The sequence below is a fragment of the Sus scrofa genome, chromosome 6 (genome assembly GCF_000003025.6).
Source record: "Sus scrofa isolate TJ Tabasco breed Duroc chromosome 6, Sscrofa11.1, whole genome shotgun sequence".
NCBI classification, from domain to species: Eukaryota; Metazoa; Chordata; class Mammalia; order Artiodactyla; family Suidae; genus Sus; species Sus scrofa.
In genome coordinates this window covers 62,325,853-62,338,076 of record NC_010448.4, presented here as the reverse complement: position 1 = coordinate 62,338,076, position 12,224 = coordinate 62,325,853, and the positions used below count along the sequence as shown (strand labels likewise).

The following is a 12,224-nucleotide window of genomic DNA, read 5'->3' as shown; positions in this document are numbered from 1 at the left end:
ATTTAGAGTTGTTAATTAGTTCGATAAGTTGTGTTTCGTTAGCTGATTTTTTTTTTTTTTGTCTTTTTTGCTATTTCTTTGGGCCACTTCCGTGGCATATGGAGGTTCCCAGGCTAGGGGTCGAGTCGGAGCTGTAGCCACCGGCCTACGCCAGAGCCACAGCAACGCGGGATCCAAGCCGCGTCTGCAACCTACACCACAGCTCACCGCAACGCCGGATCGTTAACCCACTGAGCAAGGGCAGGGACCGAACCCGCAACCTCATGGTTCCTAGTCGGATTTGTTAACCACTGCGCCACGACGGGAACTCCTGATTTATTAATCTATAAAAAGAAAATAGGCGTAAAGGCCTGTTGTTGATTGTTAAATACAAGTTAGAAAAACAGGTTGTGGTTGCTGCATTACTAGCCAAGCACCTGCCCTAAAGACACGATGCACTTGTGGTGAATCACAGAGGTCCCGAGACATCTTAGACCTCTGACGTTTGTGGCCAGTGTGACCTATTAGTCCTACCTGGTTATCTCTTAATGGGTTTAGAGCACACCCTGCCTGGGCAATGCATCTTTAACTCTTACTGCTTCTGCAAGTTAAGAGTCTTTTCTCCTATTTAGGTCACTGCTATCCAGAAATAAAGTTGAGACTGCGTGAACACTGCTCAAGAGTGTGTGTCTCTGTTATTCCTGCGCCTGCCGCCCTCCTCTTCGGGAAATTCTCTGGCTGCTGGAGCTGGACTCCAGCACTTTTCCATCAGGGGCACAGAGTTAGTGATACCGGCACCCCTGGATGCGATGGGACACTGCCTCGTGTATTAGACAAGGTCTTGTGCTAGGCGCCAATCCCCATTAGGCTTTTGTACTCCCAATATAGGGGTGTGACAGGGGCTGTTACATTTGCTTAATAAGACCTGTTCCTTTAGGTTTTTTAATGATTGTTTTAAGTCCCCGTCATGCCTCGGGTTTCAGAGGATACTCTTTTTGGCAAGGAAAGAAATTTTGATCTTTAAGAGTTATTTTCACTGGTTGAGCATTTTTGGCTCTTCCTATTTTTCCTCCTGTGGCCCAGACTTCTGGGTCAGTATCTACTTCCATCAAAGGCAGGCATAAACCTTGATTAGGCTTCATTGTCATGTGAATTGAGGCTTTAACCTTTGACAAAATATCTCTTCCTAAAAGAAGAGTTGGGCTCTCTGAAACAATCAGAAAAGCATGAGAAAACAAAATAGATTCCCAGTCACAGCTAAAGGCTGTGTAAAAAATTTTATAACTGGCTTCCCAGAAATACCACGAATGGTGACAGATTTATTTGAGGGGGGGTCCCAGGGTTGGAGAGGACTGAAAAGGTGACTCCCGTGTCCAAGAGGAAGTTGATAGGCTGTCTTCCTACATTTAGAGTTACCCGGGGCTCCTGGTTGGTGATGAGAACATGAGCCAGTACAGAAAGCCCTGGGTCCCATCAGTCTTGATCCTGGGCTTGAGGGGTTGACCCCAGGGACCTTCAACTTTGGGGGCCGTCCTTCTTCCAGTGATCTCCTTAACATATGGGATACGGCCTAGGTGGTGGGGTCTGAGCCTTGGGGCATTCCCATTTAAAGTGTCTCTCTCTTTTCCAGGAGGAAACAGGCTCCGGGCATAGGTCTCTGCCCTAATCTTCTCCCCTTGGAAGCTCCCAAATTGACTCCCTGTAAAGCCATAACCAGAGCCCCAGCCTTTTCTCTGTCTCTCCTGTGTCCCTTTTGTTCTTCCTGGTCCTGATTATGTTGCTACTCTAAGGAGATGCTCCAGGTTCTGATCAGGGCCAAAAGCCAATTTTTGGAGCTATCTCTGTATATCTGGTGCCGACTGAATTATAAATGTGTCTTTAAGAATTATTTGGCCCCCCATTGATTCTGGGTCCATTGGTGTATATTTTCTCAATGCCTCTCTGAGTCTAAGAAAGCCGATGGACTTTCTTGTTTCCCTTGACAAACCTCTGACAGTTTGGAGATAGTTTGGAGAAGTTAACAGGCTTTATTCTTGCAGCTTTTAGTCTCTCAACTATACAGGTAATAAAGTGATGTCTATGCCAATTGTCTTTACCTCCCTCATCAGAAAGACCAGTTGGGATGCTCAGAGGAACTGCTCGATACCCCGTGGGGAATCTTGTTCATTCCTCTTCTCATCTGCCTCTGGCAATTATAGCATACCAAGTCATCTCTCCAGCTTTGAGCATTTTCTAAGACTTTATTTTTTTCACTTATAGTCAATGTCTGTTCTAGTAATAACATGACGTCCTTCCAGGCTAACTCAAAGGATTGTGTGAGACCCTGAAAGACCTCAATATATCTATCTGGGTCATCAGCAAATTTTCCTAAATCTGTCTTTATCTGCCTTAAGTCCTGAAGTGAAAAAGGTACATGGACCCGTATTGGGCCCCATTCTCCATTTGCTACTTCTTGCAAAGGGAGTACAGAGGGATATAACTTTGGCACTGGAGCGGGAAGAGGAGGCGCCTTGGGCAGTGTTGGAGAAGGCTGATTCACTTCTGGAGGGTCTGACCCAGTTGGGCCAGGATATGGTGGGCACCTAGGTCCTGAGGGAGTTGGCATAACGCACTAAGAAAGTCCATAAGCCTTCCTCAGTGTAGCGTCTTCCCTCATTGTAAAGAAGATCGAAGGTAAGGCACCTCTGACCATCCCCCTTCACGTCTACCAAATAGGTCTCGTTGGAGTATTATCAGCTAGAGAGCCTTCAGATGGCCATCGCTCTCCATCTGACAGGTTATATAGTGGCCAGGCTTTCATGCAAAAGAAAACTAAACGTTTCTTTTTCAGGGTCAAACTTTTTCCAGTTCTTCAAGGCACAGGTCAGGGGAGTTGCTATTGAGCCATGCACCAGGCTCGAGGATGTGGCTTCCATCTGAAAAAGAGAAAAGACCAGCGTCCGGCACCTATTGTCCTTTCTTGGCCATATGAGGGTGTCCCCTCTCCTACGGAGTGAATAGACATTAGGGGTCAAATGTCCCATCCGGCCTCAGGCTGACTGGAATGAACCCCTCTTTACCAGCAGAGCCTCTCTTCCCACCATCCCTCTCCACTGCCTGTCTCTTCAGAGGTGAAAAAAATCCAAGCATACAGGTCCTGCCCTGAGTTTTCGAATCCTAAGATGCTCACTCTGACATGCCCTCTCTTAGTATCGGGAAAGTTCCTAAGCCACAGTTAACAGGTTAAATTGGATAAACCAGTTGTCAGCTTCTCCAACCAGGGCGAAAGTACCTAGAAAAAAGCAAAACTGACTATACCGAGGCTCTGAGGCTAAGCACTTGCCCTAAGTTAGATGAATACTAGGTATTAACTCCATCTCCCCCACAGGCATGGTAACAACTCAGGGGCGTCTTAACACCTAGAGGTCTGTTTCCTTTGCTCCCATGGCTCTCTTTGAGGTAATAGCAAAGGAAATGATAAAGGATCAGATTAGTTTTACACCATAATCTCCAGAAAATCCTTTCTGAAATCTTTGCCTAGATTTCTGGGTTAGGTCCCACCCTGAGTACCGTGCTGTATCTGCAGGTGGTTTAGAATCTGGGATGGGAGTTCCTGGAGGCCTGGGGGCAAGGTCAAGTTAGATTATCTCCTTGGAGGAATTTATGGCCCAAGTGGTGGGAGCACAGGGGTCTCTGGCTCATGGGCTTCTGGGTTAGGTCCCACCCCATGTGGCCGCCCTGTGCTGGTGTCGCAGACAAAACAAGGAAGGGTGCCCCCTTCTCAGAAGGTGGCCATTCAGATGTCCGCCTGACCGCCCCCCCCCCCAGGAGTTTAGGTGCCTCTTAGCAATTGGCTGGTTCATATAAGCCCCGACCTTGGATTGGACTTGCAGGGAGGGAAGAGAACCCTCAGAGCCTGATGCGGCCATAAGCCGTATGAGGTCACCTTGGAACTGCAGGTTAGGACCCACCCGGACTCCGTAGCCGCTAAGGCCGTGGAGCCACAAACTTGAACCTGAAGCGCAGGAGAAACAGGCCGCACATTCATTCACACACGCACTCAGAGGTTATCACAGTGCCTCCTGTCTCCCGGGAAGTTATTTTTCGCCCTTTTATCACCCTTTAAAATTCACAAAAACAACACTTTGTTTCTTACATGCTTTTTAACAATTGCTAACCGTCAGAAACACAGTAACTGTGATTTTCCAGATATTTTACAAAGGTGATAGTACAGAGAAAGAGGAGATTTCAGAGCAGAGGGAATGGGAAGGAAAGTGTGCCTCACAACGCACCCATCTCTGGCCGGCCACGCCCTCATTCGCACATTCACCCTTGATTCAGAGGCAAATGAAACTGAAAAGAAGTAGAAAGTGCAGGCTTGTTGCCCCTTACCTTGTGAGCGCAGATGGATTGGATTGGATCCCTGGTGAGACCCCAAAGATGATACCAGAAAGATGATAGCAGAATCCAGGTTCGTGTTCACACAATCGAAGAATGAACTCTACACACACAGGCAGCAAGCAAGCAAAGTCTTTAAAAAAGAAAAGCAAATAGCTCCCAGGACAGGCTGGGAGGGGGAGAAGAGCCCCCTTTCTCTATTGTCCTTTAGGGGTTTTTATTTCTTAAAGAGGGCGGGGCACCAACGTGGGGTCCAGAAAGATGTGGTTTTCTCCCATCAGCCTTGTTTAATTACCTGTATCAGTCCTTGTCCAATAGGGCTTTTAGGGTTGGAAATGTCCTCTGTAAGTTTTATGGTTACAATAGCGCCTCCTTTGCATCTGGTAAGAGGCCCCTCCTCCTTAGGGGGTCAAACTCAGACGGTCATGGTGCTTATTCAGTAAGCAGAATGGTGGTAACATATGTTAAAATGTGTTGAATCATCTCAGGTTTCCATATAATGAGGGTTTCCTACTTTTTTGTTTTTTGGGTTTTTTTTGTTTTGTTTTGTTTTTTTGTCTTTTTGCCATTTCTTGGGCTGCTCCGGTGGCATATGGAGGTTCCCAGGCTAGGGGTCGAATCGGAGCTGTAGCCACTGGCCTACACCAGAGCCACAGCAACGAGGGATCCCAGCTGCATCTGCAACCTACACCACAGCTCCTGGCAACGCCGGATCCTTAACCTACTGAGCAAGGGCAGGGATCGAACCCACAACCTCATGGTTCCTAGTTGGATTTGTTAACCACTGCGCCATGACCGGAACTCCTACTTTTTTCTTTTCTTTTCTTTTTTTTTTTTTTAAGGGCAACACCCACAGCATATGGAGGTTCCTAGGCTAGGGATCAAATTAGAGCTGCACCACCAGCCGCCACCACAGCCACAGCAATACTGGATCCTTAACCCACTGAGCAAGGCCAGGGATTGAACCTGGGTCCTCATGGATACTAGTCAGATTTGTCTCTGCTGAGCCACGACGGGAACTCTGAGGGTTTCCTACTTTGGAATCACCTTTCTCTTAAGTTCCTGTCCTTGGTCCTAAAGATTGTTACCTTGCTGAGCGCGAATGCAGGCTTCATTTCGTCTTTCTCTTCATGACTTGAGGCAGTGCTACTATTTATGGTTTTACAGGGTTGATTTTTTTTTTTTTTTTGATATTTTAAGGAATCTATTTATTTAGCTGCTGTATGCAGGGGCTTGATATGGGATTTCAGTTCCCAGGTCAAGGGCTGAACCCAGGCTGCAGGCTGAACCCAGGCTGCGGGGGTGAATGAGCCAAATCCTAACTACTGAACCACCAGGGAATTCCTAAATTTGCAATTGTTGAACGTTATCTTTTAGAAAACTTACAGATTTTAGTTTGGCTCAATGTCAGTACTATAAACAACAGACAGACATTGCTACACATGTTTGTTTCTAATGGGAAAGGCAAAAGTTACTGATTATGATGTAGGGTAGAGTTACATGATCTTCCAAAGCGTCTGACCAGTATTCTCCAAGAAACAAATTGCCATTTCACTTTTTTTCTACTTTTTTTTCTTCTCCTTGGGAATAAAAGAGAGAAACCCATTGCTAAAACAAATACAAATGGCTCATCTCCGTTTGTTTTCAAAGAATTTAGCATGATGTGGAGTTCCCATCTCGGCACAGCAGAAATGAATCCGACTAGGAACCATGAGGCTTCAGGTTCAATCTCTGGCCTCACTCAGTGGGTTAAGGATCTGGCGTTGTCATGAGCTGTGGTGTAGGTCGCAGGCATAGCTCAGGTCTGGCGTTGCTGTGGCTCTGGCATAGGCCGGCAGCTACAGCTCCAATTAGACCCCTAGCCTGGGAACCTCCATATGCCGTGGGTGCGGCCCTAAAAAGACAAAAAAAGAAAGAAAAAAAAAAAAAGAATTTAGCATGTAGGTAATAAAACCTCACAAAATCTATCATTTTTACGGTGAAGGCCACTACCATGAGGTTAATAAACTCTGTCACTGATCTTCTAGCTACTTAGACAAAACACCCCCTTCTCTGTGCAGCAGTTTGTTCACCTACGAAGTCGGGGTGGAGTGACAATGGCCTTAGAGGACTATCGGAGGCCATCACTTTCCCACGTAGAATGGGCTGGGATGAGGAACGCTGGAGGGTACGGTGCACGGGACCCATTCTTCTGTTCGTCTTAACTCCATCAAATTCCACCTGAAAAACTGTAAGGTCCTGGTTGTGGCATGTAGACGTCTATGTTCCATGGTGTGGCCAAAACACCAGGCTTGACGGAAGCAAAAACTCCAGGCCGGCATCGGGGAAGGGATAAGGATCCCACCCTAGGAAGTCAGGATGGTGTTCAGGGAGTTCCCTCCACCAAGATTGGAGCCACACAAACGTGTCGGAGGACTGTCAAGGTGGCGGATGTGGGGAGACCACTGCAGATGTCCCGGTGATGAGGTTAATCGTTCCCATGGCTTCAGAAGGACCCCTTCTCGTGCCAGATGTGACGGACACAGTTCAATGGCGCCGCTGCAGGCTGGCTCCCTTAGAGCCGGGGTACTTGGTGACAGCCTTGGAGCTCTCGGGGCAGCAGCAGGCAGGCGTCCGGCCACCTGGATCTCCCGGGATGTGATGGTCAAGTGCCAGGTGCAACGCCTCGCCCGCGATGAGCTCCAAGATGTTGACACGGGTTCACGATGCCCGTGGCCTTGGACGAGACGCCGGTGTCTGGGGCACCTGCGTCAGCACCTCCTACATGAACAGCGAGGAGCTCTCCTCGCGGCTGCACTTGCGCTCTTTGCCGTCCTTCTGTGCCTTGGCCACTGCCTTCTTGGAGCCCTTCGGGCTGGAGCAGACATGGAGGGCTGGGGCATGGTCAGGAGTTAATTGTGAAAAGCCCCTATGGTTTTATAGTTAAGCAAAAACCTGCTTCTTTCCAAGATGTTGGGATGGCTCTCTTGAGTGATGGTTCACTTACGGTGGTCTCCCCAAAATTCCCCAGGTTCCCCTCTCTAACTACGGTCACCTACTGGGACTTCTACAGCTACCTGTGTAACCATCCTACTCTCGCCCTATCATTTTGGCTGGTTAGACTTGTGGACAAAACCCAGCCTCTGTACCTTGGCACCAATTAAGTCTTGGAGGCTGAGGGAGCACGGGTGTGTGTGTGTGTGTGCGTGTGTGTGTGTCCGATGAGGCCAGACAAGCACAGAGGGAGCCCTGGAAACCTACAGGCAGTTTCCCTGCCCTAGGGGGACCCAAGATGTAGGGAAAAACCTGGCATCTATACCCGGGCACCAGTTAAGTCTCAGAGACAAGGCAACCAGGGATCAGAACCAAGTCTGTGACCTACAGTGCAGCTTGTGGCAACGTGGGATCCTTAACCCACTGAGCCAGGCCAGGGATCAAACCCAAATCCTCAAGGATACTAGCTGAGTTCTCAACCCTCTGAGCCACAACTGGACTCCAAAATGTGCATGTTAGGATTTATTTATTCTTAAGTATATTCTAAATAGTAAAGTACACTGGAAATACTCTCTCATATACATATTAATATACGGTATATGGAGATCACAGCCAAGGAAGGTTTTGGTGTGGATAAACCATGTTTTTTGTTGTTGTTTTTAGGGCCACACTCCCAGCATATGGAGACTCCCAGGCTAGGGGCCAAATCAGAGCTGTAGCTGCCAGTCTACACCACAGCCACAGCAACACAGGATCTGAGCCGTGTCTGTGACCTACACCACAGCTCACAGCAATGCTGATCCTTAACCCACTGAGCGAGGCCAGGGATTGAACCCGAGTTCCTCAAATTCGTTTCCGCTGAGCCACGACAGGAACTCCGGACAAATCACCTTTGAGGGCCAGCTTCTGGTGACTCTTCAGGTGGCGGTTGTAGGTGGATGACTGGCGGTAGCGCCTCTGGCAAAGGGAACACAAATAGGGCTTCTCTCCCGTGTGGATTCTCTCATGAGCCCGGAGGTTGGTTTTGTGGCTGAAGGGCCTTTTACACGTGCTGCACCGGAAAGGCTTCTCCTTCGTGTGGATCCTCTGATGCACACGTAGGTCTGATGTCTGGAAGAAGCCTTTTTTGCACTTGGCGCAAACAAATGGCCTCTCATCATTGTGTCTCCTCTGATGGACTTTCAACCGAGAGAGATATCGGAAGACCTGGGAACACTTCTCACATGGGAAGACTTTCTGGGCTCCGGGGAGCCCTTCTGGGCTCTTCCCACGTGCAGGGTTCCCTTCCAGGCTCGGGTGGGCAGAAACAGGCTCAAGCGTGACCTGGTCTGGCCTGGAGAGAAACCCTGGTTCCGCCTCCAGATGGACATCTCCACCAAACGGTCCTTCCGGGGACCCCTCCTGGGACACAGCGAGGCCTGGCTCTGCTGTTCTGGAGCCGAGTGGGTTCTCCGGAGAAACACCTGCCTCTTCAAGCCCAGGGCAGGTCTCTTCCGGGATGATGAGCAGGAAGGGCGTCTGACTGCCCTGCCACGTGAGACTTTCAGTGACTGGACAAGTTTTCCGAGAAGTGTTGCCGCCACATTCTTTACCTTCACTTTCTGTGAAGGTGAACAAGTGACTCAGTGAGGTTGTGCCCAAGAAGGGGTCTGCACAGGCCACCCCTCTGGAAGCTAGGCGCCCGTCACTCACCTTGTCCTGTTTCCAGGGAAGCATCTCGAGGAGTCCAGAGAGGTGCCTTCGTGTTTTCTCCCCTTGGGGTTGCTGTCGCCAAGTGCTTCCTGAAATGAACGAGGACCTCTCTTAAGGGCATATTCTCAGAAAAGAGGGCTTCCTGTCCCTGCATGTGGACATGGACCTGTAAACAAATCTTGATTACAATCTGTAATAACTCTTCTTTCTCTACTTTCGTGAAACGCCAACAGACTACTCATTCCTCATACCCCCTCGCTCCTCACCCGGGGGTCAGACCCCTCTACTCACGAAGCCAGGCTGCTTCATGCCATCGTCTGTCAGGTCTTCCATGAACTTCTCCAGGTTTCTGCCACTTGCATTCCATTTCTCTTGTAAAGTGGATCTGTCACTGCAGTGGCCATTGATCACGAACTGTTCGAGGACCAAACAAGAAATCATCTCATCCTTGCTGCGTTTTTCTGGCTGCAGCCATGAGTGAAACAGATTATAGAGTCTTTGCAGTTCCCGCCTAGCAAATGAGTTACTGCTGTTTTGGAACAAGCTGAGCCGAGTGTTTGGGAACTCAGAGATTCCCTCTCCATCCCGTATGACATAGCCTTGGCTGGCTTTAAGTGCTAAATTTTCTGACCCAGGGTCATTCCTGGATGGTTCACCTTGAAAGGAGAGTCTGAGATCTAAATCCATTCTTAACAAGAATTCTCAGCGGGATGTAAACTTCAGGAATTCAACCCCTGCTGTCTTGTCTCCTGGGGGAGGGGGGGATCTGTTTCAACAACAGGTGGATGTTTGAAGACTGCAAACTAGAAACGGAAGAGATATATAATTAACAACAACACTGGTATCACTGAAAAGAAAAACAAAATTCAGGTTCATTGAGTTCATGGACGAATTCTACTAGATATTTAGTGAATAAACAAATGAAGAAAAGTGTAGCCCATTAATCACCCCCGAAATGCAAAATAATACTACAAAACATGATACAAAATACCCACTGGAACGACTAAAATCAAATAGGGTGAGGGTTGGCATGGATTGGAGCACCTGGAACTCTTTCTCTTGGCTGCACCTGCAGCATGGGGAAGTTTCTGGGCCAAGGACTGAACCTGTGCCACAGCTGCAATCTTTACCACAGGTGTAGCAACGCCAGACCCTTAACCTGCTGTGCCACACGGGAAGTTCCTGGAGCACCTGCAACTCTCTACTGGTGGTGAGTACTCACTCTGGAAACCCGTATTTATGCATTTCCTGCGAGCCATCAATTATACTCTCTGGGATATACTCAGCAGAAAAATACACTCACGTGCAACAAAGACCTATACATAATTCATAACAGTCTCATGATGCAAACGTTCTAAATGTCCAAGATTTAATGTGACAGGTTACAATTAATCGATGTACAGGCATGTTTGACAGCAGTGCAAATGAATGAACCTCTTTATGCAACAGTGTGGAATAACCACAGAAACACAAATCAGAAGCGCCCTGGTGGCTCCACAGGTTAAGGCACTGGCGTTGTCCCTGTTGTGGTGTGGGTTTGATCCCCAGCCCAGGAACTTCCACATGGCGCAGGTGTAGCCGCGCACACACATACACTCATCAAGTGAAACAATCTAGGCATGAAACACCTATTTTGTTTATTTCCATTTATGTTAATTGAAGAGCATACAAATACTACTGTTATTATTTAGGTTGTTGGTTGAAATTTTGGAAACAATAGTAGATACTGGGACAGGTACATGTGAAGGGCTCCACAGGAGGAACCAATCCCAGTTTGCCTGGGACTAGAGACCCTGGGAGGTTATACTTTCAGTTTCAGCTGGCAATGTCCCACCTCTTGATCTTGGAGGTAATTACACAGGAGTGTTTTTCTGTAAAAATCCACCAACCTATATATTTTACTTTTTCATTTCTTGTATGTGCATTGCATTATTAAAAATGGTCAATTCTAAATAGTAAATGGGGTGGTTCCCATTGTGGCTAAGCAGGCCGAGGACCTCACAGAGTCTCTGTGAGGACAGAGGCTCAATCCCTGGCTCACACGGATCTGGCATTGCCACAAGCAAGCTGTGGCGTAGGTCACAGATGCAGCTCAGATCTGTGTTGCCACAGCTGCCAGAGCATGGGCCTTGGCTGTGGCTCTGATTCAACCTCTAGCCTGGGAACCTCCATGTGCCGCAGGTGAGGCCAGGTAAGGCCGTAAAAAGGTAAATAAGTAAATACTAAGTAGGGTCTTAAATTGTAATTGAACAAAATGTAACTGAATGAAGGCAATGATCTAGTACGAATATGTTCTTTCAGTCATTATAGGAAAACTAAATATTGGGAGTTCCCACTGTGGCTCAGCAGTAACAAGCCCAACAGGTATCCATGAGGAGTCAGGTTCGATCCCTGACCTCGCTCAGTGGGTTAAGGATCTGGCGTTGCTGTGAGCTGTGGTGTAGGTCACAGACATGGCTCAGATCCCACATTGCTGTGGTTGTGGCGCAGGCCGGCAACTATAGCTCCAGTTCAATCCCTAGCCTGGGAGCCTCCATATGCCACAGGTGCAGCCACAAAAAGCAAAAATAAAATAAAATAAAAAATTTACAGTAAAGTGAATGGAATAGGACAGGCTGAAATCCATACACAGGATTGATCTGATCTTCATAGATTACAACTAATTGATGTACAGGTATATGTGATAGCAATGAGAATTGTGTTGGAAACTCCTACGTCACCCACAAACATCTGCAGAACCAACCCAGCTACACCCTACGTCAGCCCCAGATCCATTCCTCAGGAAATTTTCCCTTTACTTCCACCTCTACAGTCTCGCTGTTTCCCATCAACAATTTCTCTTCCTTATGAAAAAAATTTCTCCTTGCTTCACTGATTTTTTTTTTTGTCTTTTTAGGGCCACATCCGAGGCATATGGAGGTTATGGCGGGCCTATGCCACGGCCACAGCCACGCAGGATCCAAGCTGCATCTGTGACCTACACCACAGTTCAGGACCTACACGACGTCCCACGGCCACGACAGATCCTTTTTTTTTTTTTTTTTTTTTTTTTGTCTTTTCTAGGGCCGCATCCACAGCATAAGGAGGTTCCCAGGCTAGGGGTCTAATTGGAGCTGTAGCCGCCGGCTTACACTACAGCCACAGCAATTCAGGATCCAAGCCCCATCTTCGACCTACACCACAGTGCAGGGCAACACCGGATC

At 48.0% G+C, this 12,224-nt stretch overlaps 2 protein-coding genes across 2 annotated transcripts in view; both read right to left on the bottom strand.

Moving 5' to 3' along the window:
- Nucleotides 7,593-10,428, bottom strand: ZSCAN4 (zinc finger and SCAN domain containing 4). Its single transcript, XM_021097584.1, has 5 exons — nt 10,408-10,428; nt 9,313-9,486; nt 9,022-9,169; nt 8,220-8,930; nt 7,593-7,612 (listed from the first exon to the last, which is right to left on the bottom strand). Exons 1-5 carry the CDS (start codon nt 10,426-10,428, stop codon nt 7,593-7,595), a joined length of 1,074 nt encoding a protein of 357 aa, XP_020953243.1.
- Nucleotides 7,839-12,224, bottom strand: part of LOC100514110 (zinc finger protein 211) — a 29,598-nt gene continuing 25,212 nt past the window's right edge. Inside the window, 3 exon segments of the mRNA XM_013998873.2 lie at nt 7,839-8,930; nt 9,022-9,187; nt 9,313-9,824. The gene's annotated coding sequence lies outside the window, so the exon portion shown is untranslated.

Bases quoted from the DNA above. Each gene is read 5' to 3' on its own strand.
- ZSCAN4 (XM_021097584.1), bottom strand. From the start codon at position 10,428: ATGCCTGTACATCGATTAATT. The intron at 9,170-9,312 runs GTGAGTAGAGGG...GTCCACATGCAG, and splicing joins GCATGAAGCAGCCTGGCTTC to GGACAGGAAGCCCTCTTTTC. The intron at 7,613-8,219 runs GTGATTTGTCCG...GGGTCCCCCTAG, and splicing joins CCAGAAGCTGGCCCTCAAAG to GGCAGGGAAACTGCCTGTAG.